Source organism: Trachurus japonicus, chromosome 3 (assembly GCF_045865225.1).
Source record: "Trachurus japonicus isolate A0001 chromosome 3, Traja_1.0".
In the NCBI taxonomy this organism is placed as follows: Eukaryota; Metazoa; Chordata; class Actinopteri; order Carangiformes; family Carangidae; genus Trachurus; species Trachurus japonicus.
The window spans coordinates 3,210,810-3,227,569 of NC_140909.1; the positions used below are offsets into that span (position 1 = coordinate 3,210,810).

Genomic DNA, 16,760 nt, shown 5'->3' on the forward strand with positions numbered 1-16,760 from the left:
CATTGTCCCTTTAAGGAGGACAGTGCACATTAATGAACATAATAAAATGTAAAAGTGCCAGTGTTAGCCAACGGCTAGTTTCAGACTGTAGCTAGTCCTCCTGGAAAGGTGTTAAAAGCCTTTAAAATGAACAACAAGGACATAACAACAGGATTCATACAGACAGGAAAAACACAAGAAACAGAAAGTCGGTAGCTACACAAATTGGAACAGATAATAAAACTACAAAGAGAGACAGTTAACATGACACTACTATAAAAAACAAAGAAACAAAAAACAGGAAGTATAGTATAGTATAGTATAGTAGATATGGAATAGTCTTCCTCCTCTTCCTCTTCTATCAGTTTATTCTTCAAGGTCGGAGGAGGAGAAGAATAAAACATTAAATGAGATGAAATGTGAGTTTTCACGTCGTCACCTCGGCTGCTGCTGCTGCTCTGATGGAGAGAAACAACCAGGAAACAGGATGAAGAGGAGGAGGAGGAGGAGAGGAGTGAGTCATCAGTCACTACATCACCATGACAACCAGCGCCTCCTCCTCCTGGCCCGACTGCACCCACAGGTCTGAGGAGGTGGAGCAGAGAAATACAGACCAGGACCAGAATCTCAGTTGTTTTGCTGCTTTTCTCTTTTAACTAACTATTAGTTCAACCTCCACAACATTTATTAGTCATTTGTTCACATCATAGTAGCAATGTTTTTTTTTTTTTTGCAGTTTGTACTAATTGTTTTGAGAAATGCACTAACTGCTGTGCAAATGTTAATAGTAATAGTGATGTGAGAAAAGCACCAAAGTGACCGAGAAAAACTGTAAAAACAGAGTCAAAGCCAGAACCAGAGATTGTAAACTGACAGCAGAAGAACATTGTTGAAGCATAAAATTAGAACATGTAAACAGAGGGTTTAATGGTGTGAAATGGTTGAGAAGAGCCTCAGTAGTTTAGGATACGTGTAAAACAATGTGTTCAACATGACCAACATGGGGAAATGTGTATTTTCAGTTTAAATAGCTAAAGAACAAAATTAACAGCAACTTATGTTCTTGTAAATCTGCTGAGGGAGACCGTAGCAATGCTACAATGGTTCGAAGAAAGAAGAAAAAGAGAGAGGGGGGGGTGATAGATAGAAAGAGGTAGATAGATAGAGATAGAGAGAGAAAAGAAAGAAAGAAAGAAAGAAGTTAAAATACAGATGAAGGGGTAGAAGAATGAAAGAAGAAAAAGAGAGAAAAGAGACAGAGGGTTTGAAAGAAAGACATAGATAGATAGATAGATAGATAGACAGATAGATAGATAGATAGATAGATAGATAGATAGATAGATAGATAGATAGATAGATAGATAGATAGATAGATAGATAGATAGATAGATAGATAGATAGATAGATAGATAGATAGATAGATGTTTTCCTGCCCCCTGCTGGACGGTGGTGGTATTTCTCCTGTTCTAACAGCAGGTGGCGTCGTCCTGCTGCTGCTCTGACTCTCTGGCTGAATTCAACTTCTAGATGTGAAGTTGTACATGTTTTTGTCTCCACTCTCATATTTAATTAAGATTTAAATTGAACATGATTAAATATCATTACCGTATATAAATGTTTCAGTGTCTTTGTTGAGGTGAACCTGCTGCTTCTGTTTGATTCACACAGATTATCATCATGTTCATCACTTTACTTCTCTCATCAGGACAGTAAAAACAGAACCACTGCAGGAATTCACCTCTTTGTGTGAAAAAAAAAAAAAAAGGATTTAAATAAAGTTTTTTTTTAATTTATTTTAAAGGGATAGTAGTAGCATTTTTTTAACAGACCCAAAGAAACGGCCTATTTTCACGGCCTAAAAGAGGTTTTACCTGAAAAAAAATACACAGTTCCATTGTTCACTATAATATAATTTTTTCCAGCCCTTCAAAGTGCAGGAAAAACACAGTTTTTATTTGGACCTAACCAACTCACGTATCCCTCCGCCTAGGGTTAGCACCCGCCGATCTGCAGTTGGTTAGGTCCAAATAAAAACTGTGTTTTTCCTGAACTTTGAAGGGCTGGAAAAAATTATATTATAGTGAACAATGGAACTGTGTATTTTTTTTCAGGTAAAAACTCTTTTAGGCCGTGAAAATAGGCCGTTTCTTTGGGTCTGTTCACAACACTGTATGTTGTAAATCTCTGGGCAGGGCTATTATGGGCTGGCGTTGCTAACGGGAGGAGTGCAGAGAGTCTTCTACTGCAATTAAAGTACTTAGGGGCTATTTGGAGATCATACAATCCCACTTTAAAAAAAATGATACTATCCCTTTAATGTAGTATTGCAGTGACGGCCTCTGGCCTGCAGGAGGCAGCAGAGAGCTGAGGATTGTTTTTCCCCTCCAGACTCTGATGCTTCTTCCAGGTTGAGTTGTTGGCAGAACGTGTTTGACATTATGGAGCTAATGTAATAATAAGTGCCTATTTTTACCACAGCAGCAGGAAGGAAAGTGAAGGCAGCACGTTGTTGTTATGAAGCCTGTTATTCCTGTTAAAGCTGCTGACGGAGAGTTGCTTTATTCTATTAGATCAGTTCAGAGTTTTTCCTCTTCAACTGAACAGACGAGACGTTTCACACACTCAGAGTGAAGATTAAATCAAACACACACTCACAGATGTTGGACAGTTCTCCACTGTTGGCTGTCAGGACAGTTATATAATATAATATAATAAAATATAATATAATTAACTCAGTCAGGTTAGGGCTGAGCAGGGCCGTTGCTATAGGAATTCTGGGCCCCCTTAAAGAATACTAAAGTGGGCCCCTCCCCCTAACTTGTCCTTTTTTTTCTTAGACTACGTATGTATTATCGTTTTTTATTTAGCCTTCTTTGTTTTGATGCTAATGCAGCATTACACTGCAAAAACTCAAGTATCTTAGCAAGAATATTTGTCTTATTTCTAGTCAAAACAAATCTCATTATACTTAAAATAAGACACATCATATTAAAAGTAGCTTGTTTTTAGACACTTTTTACTCCTTTCAAGCATATTTTCACTTGGAATAAGTTGAAAAAATCTGATAGTGGAGCAAGTTTTTCTTCCTTCCACTGGCAGATTTTTCTATTTATTGTGAATTTAAGTGAAAATTATCTAAAAACAAGTTAATTTTTAGGTGATGAGTCTTATTTTAAGTGGAAAGAGATTAGTTTTGACTAGAAATGAGACATTTGGACAAGAAATAAGACAAATATTCTTGGAAAGATGTTGAGTTTTTACAGTGTACTATGAGTATTAGTCAGGGTCTTATGCAGAATAAATCAGTCATACAAAGATTAGACTACTGGGGTTTTTTATGGGCCCCACTGGGCGCTGGGCCCCTAGAGTTATCACCACCTTTCTCCCCTAGACAACGGCCCTGGGGGTGAGCAGAGTGTGAAGGACACAGATAACATGTCAGTCATGAGGTTTGTTTTTCCAGTCCAGGTTGTTTGACTCCAACATCAACCTGTGGCCTCGGTCTGTATTTATTTACTGACTCAGGTCTTTGTGTCGGCTGTGGATGAAAACCACAGTTACAGTTACAGTTACAGTACAACCTCCTTCCTCGCTCTCTGCTGTACAGTGTAATCTGAAAACCTCTGTTTACCACATGGATGAGGTCATAATACTGAGTGGAGTCACACCCTCTCCTCATTTTCTAGTTGTAGATTCAAACCGCAGACATCGAAACTACGAAGGAACTCATGTGCAGTTATGTAGTAAACACAAAAACGGTGTTAAACAAAGCAGAAGAGGTTTTTATATATCAGATTTTTCCAACTTCTGCTTTGATGAGAACTTGTTGCTGTTTGACCTTCACTCTGTGCTCCAACTCATATGAGTTCCTTCCCTCATAGCTCTGATGTCTTCAATTTGAATCTACAATGTAGAAAGTGGTAGAAATAAATTAGAAAAAGATAGCATTTCCTGCAGAAAATGCGTGTGAATGCTGAAAGCAGCTGAACGCTATTGCTGAAGCGATGCTGAATGAGCTGAAGAGATATTGTTGAATCAACAGGCTACTAAATTAGTTGAAGAAACTGCTAAAGCAATGTTGAAAAAGGCTCACTGCAAAAACTCAAAATCTTACCAAGAATATTTGTCTTATTATTTCTAGTCAAAACAAATCTCATTCTACTTAAAATAAGACTCATCACATTAAAAGCAGCTTGTTTTTAGACACTTTTTACTTCTTTCAAGCAGATTTTCACTTGAAATAAGTAGAAAAATCTGATAGTGGAACAAGTTTTTCTTTCTTATTACAAGCACAAAAAACCTGCTTTCACTGGCAGATTTTTCTACTTATTTCAAGTGAAAATTAGTTTGAAACAAGTGAAAATGATCTAAAAACAAGTTCATTTTTAGGTGATGAGTCTTATTTTAAGTGGAAAGAGATTAGTTTTGACTAGAAATGAGACATTTTGACAAGAAATAAGACAAATATTCTTGGAAAGATTTTGAGTTTTTGCAGTGCTGAAACATATAACTTGTAGTATGAGATGAATGTGTTTTAAAGGTAAAAAGCAGTGGGAAGAAGAAAACATTGAAATCCTGCATGTTTAAGCCATGTAAGGCAGCATTCACACTATTAAAGTAAAGAGCATTGAATGAGGTGTTTCCCTCCTCATGTCTGCATGTTTAACCTCAGATATGAAGAAGCTGCTGCTGAGCTGCAGTCGGTTCCTCCCCGGTGTGTAGGAGGAGCAGCTCGTCTCTCTGAGGGAACGAACAAACTGTTGTTGAGTCGTTACATAACATTCATACAGAATAGATCTGTGTGTTTTTACACCGTCACTCTGATTCTGCACTGCAAAAACTCAAAATCTTTCCAAGAATATTTGTCTTATTTCTTGTCAAAATGTCTCATTTCTTTCTTTCCACTTAAAATAAGACTCATCACCTAAAAATCAACTTGTTTTCAGATCATTTTTACTTGTTTCAAACAAATTTTCAATTGAAATAAGTAGAAAAATCTGCGAGTGAAAGCAGGTTTTTTGTGTTTGTAATAAGAAAGAAAAACTTGCTCCACTATCAGATTTTTCTACTTATTTAAAGTGGAAAATTTGCTTGAAAAAATTAAAAAAGTGTCTAAAAACAAGCTACTTTTTATGTGATGAGTCTTATTTTAAGTAGAATGAGATTTGTTTTGACTAGAAATAAGACAAATATTCTTGGTAAGATTTTGAATTTTTGCAGTGTGGAGTTTGTATAAGACAGAAACCTGCAGCAGTGAAGTGAAGTCACCGCAGCGGCAGCTCACACAGGAAACCCACAGGGCGATGAGGTCATACACACGATGACATCATCTCTCAGGCATGTGGAGACCAGCTCCAAAACTGGGTCTGATTAAAGGAACAACCACAAGAAAACAGGAAACTCCCAGAGCGAGGGGAGATGTACAGTAAAACACAGTTACAGCCTCAAGTCCACGTCGGTGGCACAGCACCACAGGAAGTGTTTCTGGCTAAAGGATAATGCTAAGCTAACATGATCAATACCATGTGAATGAATCATGTGATATTGACGTTCAGGAAGCTGTCTGCACAACTTCTAAAGTCAAGAGGAATAAGAACTAAAAGCCCCAGACCGGTCCCTCGTTTTATCGTGTCCCCAGAAACACTTCCTGTTGTGTTGTTGTGCAGCTCATCAGTCTGATGATGACCAACTCTTCTTCTTTGTCTTCAGTGATAAACGTCTTAACAGAAGCTTTAAACCGCCATCACTGTGTTTCTGTTCTGCAGCTTCACATCACTACAAACCTTCAGTAAACATATCAAAGACATGACTGAGCATGTAACAAACTGAGGTTCAGCTTTAAAGGGATACTCCAACTTTTTTTTTTTCGTGTCTTGCCTCACTCCAGAGTCCATGACCAGCAGATAGACACCATCCTTTCCACTGTGTGTGCAGTAACAAGGGAGATAGAGCCGTATCGCCCGTAATTAGCTTAGCTCAAACACTGGAAGTGTATAGGTAGTGTTAGCCTGCCTCCACCTAAAGTCGCTAATTAGCTTAGCTCAAACACTGGAAGTGTATGGGTAGTGTTAGTCTGCCTCCACCTAAAGTCGCTAATTAGCTTAGCTCAAACACTGGAAGTGTATGGGTAGTGTTAGCCTGCCTCCACCTAAAGTCTCTAGAATTAGCTTAGCTCAAACACTGGAAGTGTATGGGTAGTGTTAGCCTGCCTCCACCTAAAGTCACTAATTAGCTTAGCTCAAACACTGGAAGTGTATGGGTAGTGTTAGCCTGCCTCCACCTAAAGTCACTAATTAGCTTAGCTCAAACACTGGAAGTGTATGGGTAGTGTTAGCCTGCCTCCACCTAAAGTCATCAGAGAAACTCTTCAGCAACTCTAAAGGGAAACCGGCGGGCCGATCTTCGTCTCAGAGCTGACAAAACTCTCCGGTAAGGCATCTTGAGCGGTCAAATGCCGCTAACGGGACCAGATCGGTCAAAACGGAGGGTTCAAGCAAAGACGCTTTATTTTGGTTCAAGCTAGCTACATCGAGGGTAGGTTAGCTTCCTATTTCAAAGTAAAAGCACAAATTCTATCGTCATGGTTTTCTGTATGTAAAGGGCAACGGGTGTTTTATTTTGTGAAAGTAACAGGAAGTGTGTTGGTCACAACGGCTAGCTTGAGTAGCGCCGAATTCGTCCGAACAAAATAGTAAACAGCTGGTATTTAGACAAATTAACGACACACTGCTGATCTAAACGGCTACTTTCTCACCTAAACATGTTTGAAATGTGGATAAAGTGAAATATTTACAGAGTTTAGAGCTGAAATGAAATCAGCTTCTGACTGCTGATTTCAGCTCGGGTAGGAGGCAGGCTAACACTACCCATACACTTCCAGTGTTTGAGCTAAGCTAATTAGTGACTTTAGGTGGAGGCAGGCTAACACTACCCATACACTTCCAGTGTTTGAGCTAAGCTAATTAGTGACTTTAGGTAGGAGGCAGGCTAACACTACCTATACACTTCCAGTGTTTGAGCTAAGCTAATTAGCGACTTTAGGTGGAGGCAGGCTAACACTACCCATACACTTCCAGTGTTTGAGCTAAGCTAATTAGCGACTTCAGGTGGAGGCAGGCTAACACTACCCATACACTTCCAGTGTTTGAGCTAAGCTAATTAGCGACTTCAGGTGGAGGCAGGCTAACACTACCCATACACTTCCAGTGTTTGAGCTAAGCTAATTACGGCGATACGGCTCTATCTCCCTTGTTACTGCACACACAGTGGAAAGGATGGTGTCTATCTGCTGGTCATGGACTCGGGAGTGAGGAAAGACATGAAAAAAAATGTTGGTTTCACAGAATCAAGCACCACTTACTTTTTGAATCTGTGGCCCTTTCAGTCACATATTCGTCTTCTTCTGTCAAGACACTTGAACTGCTGATGATGACACGGTTTGGTACAGTCGAGAGCTTGGTTTTTTTGCATTTCACTGCAGTTTTTTAACCTTGGTTTTAGCTTTGCATGTGACCAATAAACTTATCTATCTATCTATCTATCTATCTATCTATCTATCTATCTATCTATCTATCTATCTATCTATCTATCTATCTATCTATCTATCTATCAAGCTGAGAGAGTGAACTTATTAAACTCCAATCAATGAAAAGAAAGAAGAACCCACTACCGTGAAGTACAAAGACGTCTGAGACAGAACGAGTACGTAAAAACATTTATTGTTGAGGATGTCTTATATTCAGCAGTGCGTCTTCACCAGTCTGTTATAATAGTACACGTTCCTTATGTTGACTCTACACCTGGTTTGGACTGAAAGGTACAAAACAGAAATCTCAGCAGTGAGTCGTGTCCATGTATGTGTGCACTGCAAAAACTCCAATTCTTTCCAAGAATATTTGTCTTATTTCTTGTCAAAATGTCTCATTTCTAGTCAAAACTAATCTCTTTCCACTTAAAATAAGACTCATCACCTAAAAATTAACTTGTTTTTAGATTCTTTTCACTTGTTTTAAACAAATTTTCACTTTGACTTTCACTTGAAATATGTAGAAAAATCTGCCAGTGAAAGCAGGTTTTTGTGCTTGTAATAAGGAAGAAAATCTTGCTCCATTGTCAAATTTTTCTACTTATTTCAAGTGAAAATCTGCTTGAAAGAAGTAAAAAGCTGCTTTTTAATGTGATGAGTCTTATTTTAAGTAGAATGAGATTTGTTTTGACTAGAAATGACATTTTGACTAGAAATAAGACAAATATTCTTGGAAAGATTTGGGGGGTTTTGCAGTGTGTATATGTGCAGCATGTGTGAATGAACTGAGATGGCATTTTTTAACAGTTAATAATAATTATAATAAGAAGAATAATAATATACAGACATTATTATGAGTCACAGAATATTATTATGAACAAGCCCCGAAGCAGAGAAGCAACAAGAGGAACAAGAAGAACTCAGGTATAAAACAGGAATGTGAGTGTTTTAGGAGGAAAAGAAACTTTCGTTGTTTTTTTTTTGGTCGATGTTCACTGCGAATGACGACTTCATGCCGTTTTGCGTTTTGTTCCTATTATTTATTATTACACATTAACTGTATTTACAATAAGTTTCAAGTAGCTCCTGAATTATTGGTCCTGTTGTTCCAGGTCTCATGCAGGTTTAGTGCATCATCGCTCATCCAGGTTTAGTTCATGATGTCACGTTAACGCAACGAAAGATAACGAGATAACGATAAGACGTGAGAGAGTTTTCATACGAGTCGTTCGTTGAAGAAACGTTTCACAATCACAAGCAGCTGCAACCTGAGAAGTTTCGCTCCGACTCTTCCTCATTCTCATCAACTACAACAACTCACCCGAGAGTCGCCAGGGAAACGGCCCGTATAAAAAAACAAAAAACAAAACAAAACAAGGAATGTAATGAAATGATAAAATCTTCCTCGACGGCTGCAGCAACAAAACAAAACCTCCAAACTAAAAAAACCTGCACCGATGAACCACTGAGTCCAGTTCTGATGTGTGTGTGTGTGTGTGTTAGTCTTTGGCATGGACGAGACAGTTGTAGCTTCACGAGTGAGTTAATAAAAGAGTTCACGTCCTGTTCTGTTCTCAACAACACGATCTGAGAATAGAAGGAGAAGAATCGACCTAAATCTGAACCGTGTGAAAGTGTAAAGCATAAAAATAAAAAAAGGTTAATTAAACAAGGGGACGAGTTCAGCTCCATCTTTAAAGGGATAGTTGAACATCTTGTCAAACTGGCCCATTGCCATAACCCCTATAGTCATAGCAGTAGGTTCGTTATAACTTTAATTGTCGGTGCAAGTTATTTTTAGAACGGCGGAGCAGAGCCGTGAGCTGCTCAGAGCTACGCTACGGAGGCTCATTATGGGATTTCTTGGTTTCCCTCATCATCAAACTCATCAAATACACAATCCAACAACTCCACAACGCTCTGGTGGACAAGTTGTGACCTGCACATTCACCACGCTATGAGATAATAACACAACGTTACCACACAGAGTTGTTTTAGAGGGAAATACAGAGACTGATGATGAAAAACTGTCCCTGAAGGCAACACGCATCAGTGGTTTTACATGAATTTCCCTCTAAAACAACTCTGTCAGCATTTTTTTCCATTTTATATGGCCATGTACCGTACAGTTTTTTGTGACATGTCGGCTAAAAGGCATGGTCATGTGACTTTCTTCAAATAAATTTATGCAAAACCAGTTTTTCATCAACAGTCTCTGTATTTCCCTCTAAAACAACTCTGTGTGGTAACGTTGTGTTATTATCTCATAGCGTGGTGAATGTGCAGCTCACAACTTGTCCACCAGAGCGTTGTGGAGTTGTTGGATTGTGTATTTGATGAGGGAAACCAAGAAATCCCATAATGAGCCTCCGTATTGTAGCTCTGAGCAGCTCACGGCTCTGCTCCGCCGTTCTAAAAACAGCTTGCACCGACAATTAAAGGTAACGAACCTACTGCTATGACTATAGCGATTATGGCAATGGGAACAATTTTCCAAAATGTTGAACTATCCCTTTAACTAATCGGAGGAGAGGAGGAGGATTAGTTGGTGTTATTGTTTGTGTTACTTGGTAAAGTTCATGTTGTTATTTTTTACACATGATGGTTATTTATTATCGTGGTATAAAAGGGAAACAAAAGAAAAGAAACAGTAAACAGTGTGGACAGGTCGTAGAAAGGCTCAAAAAAAAAAGAAAAAAGGAACAGCTGAAATGAAATGACTAAAAACCTAATCAGATTTACACCTTCAAGAACGACAATTATAACAGACCATAATAATAATAATAATAAACATAATAAACCAAAGTATGGACATGTGGATGAATGGGAGAGGGCATTTCCAGTTATTTCCCTTCTTCTCAGATGTTTGTTCTGCCGTGCCCCAACGGTTTGGCACAAGACTAAAGTTTCCACACGGTGAGATGAGACCAGGGCGTCGGCTGAAACCATCACTCCACACGGTGAGATGAAAGACAAACGGGATTGGCCGAGGGACAGCGCAGGCCCCGCCCCTACAGGTCGCCCTCCACTCGCTTCTTGCGGACTGGACAGGAAAAACACACAAAGGAGGAGAAGAGAGCGTTAATTTATTCCTGTGATATGGACGGACTGATGGAGAGAAGGAGAAGAGTGAACAACATGCAGCACCAGCTCCACAGGCCTGTTAGTCCATCATCAACACTAGAGCTGGGAAATAGGGATGCACATTTTGAATTTTTTGTCTGATCGATAACCGACGCTCGTTAACCGATTATTAACCGTTAACCGATAAGATTAAGACGCTTGCGGTGCACTGCCAAAAAAAAAAAAAAGATCGTGATCGCTGATCGTGCTCAGATCGTCCAATGTAGAAGTGTTTTTATACAAAGTGCAGCCAAACACCAGACTGAAGGAGCAGCAGAGCTCCTCTGACAGCTCCTCTGTGGAGCTGCAGGTGAACAGGCTGGAGAGCAGTAGGGATGGGAATCGAAAACCGGTTCCTCTTCGGAACCGGTTCCAACTTGGATCAATTCTTGGAATCGTGTGCGTGTCTGCTTTAACGATTCCCTTATCGATTCCGTTTGGTTCAGAAACTCGCGCATTAATTGATTAATTACGTGACGTTACGTTAAAATCAATCTTCATTATAAATGAGGGTGCTTAGTGTTTATATCCACATGTCACCGTTTGTTCTCACAAAATAAAGTTAGTGAGGTGTCTGTGTGGAGCGGAGCTGCTGACAGATGCAGCTGACAGTGACGTTTCCTCATCACTAACCTGTGAGCCAGAGCCACCCTCCGGTCCTCCCTCCCTCACGCCGTGAGGACAGGACAACGTCTCCTGAACAGGCTACATGTCTATTCTTTCTGTTTTTCTCTCTTTATTCTAATCACTTCCTTTCAGGTTTTGCTCGTAGCCAGGTGAAACGGTAGCTACGCCCTGTGTCTTTTCTCTCGCGCGCTCTCTCTCTTTCGCTCGCTCACTCGCTCACTCCGCATAAAAACAAACGTTATGAAAACAATAACTAGTGAGAAGATACAGATGCATAAAAACCATGTAATGGAAACATTGTTAAATTCCTCCTGTGAGCACAGCTGCCCCACAGCCACAGTGGTCTAGTGTTAACCTGTCCAGGCAGGTCGGTCCTGGCTTCTTTTTTAATGTTAGAGCCATTAATGCAGTGTTTTCAACCTTGGGGTTGGGACCCCATGTGGGGTCGCCTGGAATTCAAATGGGATCGCCTTAAATGTCTAGTAATTGATTAAAAAAAAAATTAAATAAACTAATTATTTTTCACAATCTTAAACAACTATATTCTTTATACATTCACTTTCTTGAATATAAATCAAGATCAAATAAAATGCAGCATATACAAATATCTGAGCTTGCTCATCTTGAAAGAGGGTCACCAGAAATCTGTGATGTCAAAAGGTTGGGAACCACTGCATTAATGCAAACAAACCCATTTCTCTTTTATTCCCTCACCCAATGAGAATCGATAAGAGAATCGATAAGGAATCGGATCGATAAGCAATATCGATAATGGAATCGGAATCGCTAAATTCTTATCAATACCCATCCCTAGAGAGCAGCCACGTCCTCTTTTTTCTTTTTTTCTCTCAGCGCCGTAGTTACAGGTGATTCACATCTATGTCCGTGTAGCTACATTTATTGTCTGACCTTCCTTCATGGGGGCTGCTGCTATACTGTCAGTCCTCCTGTGGAACTTTTTGCTGCGAAATATGACTGAAGGCACTTGAACTCTGCACGTGTCGACACGCCCCCATGAGTTGACCACATAAGGAGCTGATAAAATAAATAAATAACCGATAGTATTAATCGGTCAAAGTTCTTGTTATCGGTTAACAGTTAAACGGTTAATCATGTGCATCCCTACTGGGAAACGCTGCCGAGTCCAGCAGATACTGATTTACTTTCAGAAAGAGTCACAGAACTAATGCAGCAAAGACTGAACTCTCTGACTTGGTGCGTTATTAAAAATATTCATGTTTACATTAAAGGTATATTGTGTAGGAAATAGGAATTCCTCCCATCTAGTGTTGCGGTTGTATATCTCAAGCAACTCAATGGTATTTTTCATGCTGCATTCACGTGAAATTGGGCAGACGGCAGACGAACTGGGTTAAACACTTTGCTCAGCATCACATCGACGGACATTTAAAACACAGATCTACAGAGAAATATTAAGTTTGATCAGATTCTATAACATGTTTTGAAAGAATCAACAGATCGTCAGCGTCGTTGTGTCAGGAATTATCTGGGATGCTCAAAATAAAAAGCTAAATATCATTGCAAGTGAACTCATTAGGATTTTTAGCTGTTGAAGTAAAAACACAAATGAAAAATATCACTTTAAACTTTTGTGACCGAGGAGCAAATCATTAGTTTTAAAGGGACATTGTGTAGGAATTCCTCCATCTAGCGTTGTGGTTGTATATCACAAGCAACTCAGTCGTATTTTTCATGCTGCATTCAGGTGAAATCGGGCAGACGGCAGACGGACGACAGCCGCTGCACGTAACGGCATAAACAAGCCTCTATGTAAACAAGTGGTCCGTCAGCACCAGGCAAAACAATACACGTGACAACATGTTGTCATGGCGATGTGGTATTGTTTTACTGGCTTTCTCTGGACTTCTGTGACTAAAATGACATCTGGTTTGTTAGCGACGGCCGTCTGCCCGACTGCAGGTGAATGCAGCATCAGTGTAACGCTCCATTCCTCCTCACTGCGTTACCACGGTGACTGTTCACAGACGCCACCTCCACCTGAGCTGACAGCTGTCGTGATATATTGCTTAAATCTATCTATCTATCTATCTATCTATCTATCTATCTATCTATCTATCTATCTATCTATCTATCTATCTATCTATCTATCTATCTATCTATCTATCTATCTATCTATCTATCTATCTATCTGTCTATCTATCTATCTATCTGTCTATCTATCTGTCTGTCTATCTATCTGTCTATCTATCTATCTACCTGTCTATCTATCTACCTATCTATCTATCTATCTATCTATCTATCTATCTATCTATCTATCTATCTATCTATCTATCTATCTGTCTATCTATCTATCTGTCTATCTATCTATCTACCTGTCTATCTATCTACCTGTCTATCTACCTGTCTATCTATCTATCTATCTATCTATCTATCTATCTATCTATCTATCTATCTATCTATCTATCTATCTATCTATCTATCTATCTGTCTATCTATCTACCTGTCTATCTATCTATCTACCTGTCTATCTATCTACCTGTCTATCTATCTATCTATCTATCTATCTATCTATCTATCTATCTATCTATCTATCTATCTATCTATCTATCTATCTATCTATCTATCTATCTATCTATCTATCTATCTATCTATCTATCTGTGTCAGCTCCCACATCACACCGTGTCACTCTGTTAATACCGTGAACGTCCATTCAAACACTGTGAAGGTAAAAACTCCTGTTAATGTCGGTGCAGTGACCCACACACATGCATCAGACCTGACGCCATGACGACGAGGAGGAGGAGGAGGAGGAGGAGGAGGAGGAAGAGGAGGAGCAGCTAGAAGGAGAACAGAGGTCGTCACTATGTAACTCTGTGGCTCGTGCAGCCAGACGGACACATCAGAGCGGTGGATAATGGACCACTTGCACAACGTAGTTGCTCTAAGAAGTTACGGTTCGCTCACTTCCAGTTGTCAACTTCACCATAGCGCTGCTGTGTTTAGATCAAATATAACACTTTACAGCTAACTCTCTCATTCTACATTCATAGTTATGTTTGTACATGTTGTTACTAGTATAGTCGGTTCATTTTTGTTTATATTGGTTGAAGTATTTTTTATCATTTAATCATTGATCGCATTTTGCCGTTAGCCGCCCGGCTAACTTAGCATACTGGCTAAATGAAAATTAGAGGCTAATTCATTCTTCATTCATGTTTGTACATATTGTTACTAGTATAGTCGGTTCCCTTTGCATTTTTATATTGGTCGAAGCATTTGTGATCATTAATCACTGATCGCATTTTGCCGTTAGCCGAGCGGCTTTTATTAAAAAAACAAAAAAAACAAAAACACTGTAATGTTTATGAAGAGGGCAACCAGCTCTATGGAGTTTAGAAGGACTTTTTTCAGCCTCTCTTTGCTCCTCATGTTTTAGTTCTCCGTGACTTTTCACTCATTTTCAGCTGATGCTCAGCAGAGAGCTTAGTGCAGGTTAAGCTAACGCTACGAACTACAAGATAGATAGCTTTAAAAAGGGCCTCAAAACGTACCTTTTTAAAAAATCTTTTAATCTGTAACTGCTCGCTCAAATTGACTGTTTTTAACTCTTGTTTTTAACCTATTTTTCTTTTTTGGTTGCTGTTGTAGCACTTTGAGATTTTTTGGTAAATATAAAGTGCGTTACAAATAAAATGTATTATTATTATTTTACTTTTTAGATCAACGGAACACTATATAGGCCTACAAACTGAACACTAACTGAAACTATAACAACATGTACAAAAATAATGAAAGTGTTACTATGTAATTTTATTTAGCCTCTAATTTTCATATAGCCAGTATGCTAAGTTAGCCGGGCGGCTAACGGCAAAATGCGATTAATGATTAAATGATAAAAAATGCTTCGACTACTATATATAAAAATGTAAACGGAGCATTAGTGTGTGTGTTACATGTAGGCTAATCTAAATACAGCAGCGCTATGGTAACGATGACAGCCGGGAGTGAGCGGACCGTAACTTCTTAAAGGGGAAGTACGTCACATTACATTGTGCAAGTGGTCCATGTACAGGAAGAAGAACAACGTCTGGTGTGGACTGGAACTGCAGACGGGTCCTCTGCATCCAGCTGCAGAAACAGCTGCAGCTGAGAGGAGATGACGTAATGCAGCTGGTCCAGTGTGTGTGTGTGTGTGTGTGTGTGTGTGTGTGTGTGTCGTACCCAGGTCGTTGTTCTTGGTGATGGCGGCGGCGGCTCGGGAGCGAGGGCCCTGCTGGGTGAAGTGGTAGCCGAACTTCACGATGCTGTTGTTCTCCTCCAGCATCTTAGCGATCTCCATCTCGATGGTCGTACCGAGCTGCTGCCTCTGAGACACACACACACACACACACACACACACACACACACACACACACACACACACACACACACACACACACACACACAGAGACACACACACACACACACACACACACACACACACACACACACACACAGAGACACACACACACACACACTCTTTTCAATTCCCGGGACAAAAGAGCCGCCGTCCTCCCTGGAAACACTGCAAAAACTCAAAATCTTTCCAAGAATATTTGTCTTATTTCTTGTCAAAATGTCTCATTTCTAGTCAAAACTAATTAAAATAAGACTCATCACCTAAAAATGAACTTGTTTTTAGATCATTTTCACTTGTTTCAAACTAATTTTCACCTGAAATAAGTAGAAAAATCTGCCAGTGAAAGCAAGTTTTTTGTGCTTGTAATAATATCAGGGTTTATACAGGAATCTTGAAGTTAATTCTAAAACCTTTTTAAGACTTTTCCAAGACCTTCTCAATATTTTTTAACACCTCACCACCACTTCAAGCTGTAACCATTTACATCAGTGACACTTTTAACTCAACAGTTTTAGTTTGTGATAAAGACTATAGACCACTATGATGATACAGAATTTAAAATAGGCTGGGATAATAAATAAAAGGCAAAGTTTATAATAAAAAAAAATATTTAAAAAAAACATTGCTCCACTCTCAAAAAACCAAAACAACAATCTTCTTTTCTTTTTCATGTACCGGTTCATCTTTGTTTTTTAAAATGAATCAATTCACACACTTTCACAATGTTTTTTAGGACTCAAACTCTTGGACAGCTAATTCAGAAAAAAATAACTTCAAAATTTAAGACTTTATAAAGTCATGGAAAGACTTTTTAATACTTCCTGTCATCACACACACACACACACACACACACTGACGGCTGTAGGAGCCTGAATGTGATGTGAGTTAATTAATAATTAGATAATAATTCAAGTTCATATGTTAAACTACGACGGAGTATTAGGGCCACATTTAATTAAAAAAAAAAGTCAAAAACGTTAAGAATAAAGTCGTAATTTATGAGAATAAAGTCGTAAATTATGACTTTATTCTCGTAAATTACGACTCTATTCTCGTAAATTACGACTTTATTCTCGTAAATTACGACTTTATTCTCAAAGTTTGTGACTTTTTTTTCTCTTAAA

At 39.0% G+C, this 16,760-nt stretch overlaps 1 protein-coding gene across 1 annotated transcript in view; it reads right to left on the bottom strand.

The window, feature by feature from the left end:
- Window positions 1-9,952: 9,952 nt before the first annotated feature.
- The window catches only part of tmod2 (tropomodulin 2), a 36,120-nt gene continuing 29,312 nt past the window's right edge, over window positions 9,953-16,760 (bottom strand). Inside the window, exons 8-9 of the mRNA XM_085805292.1 lie at window positions 15,459-15,603; window positions 9,953-10,547 (exon numbers count right to left, since the gene is read on the bottom strand). Coding sequence (XP_085661418.1) covers window positions 10,516-10,547; window positions 15,459-15,603 — 177 coding nt within the window. The 3' untranslated portion in view covers window positions 9,953-10,515. The remainder of the gene's footprint in view (window positions 10,548-15,458; window positions 15,604-16,760) is intronic.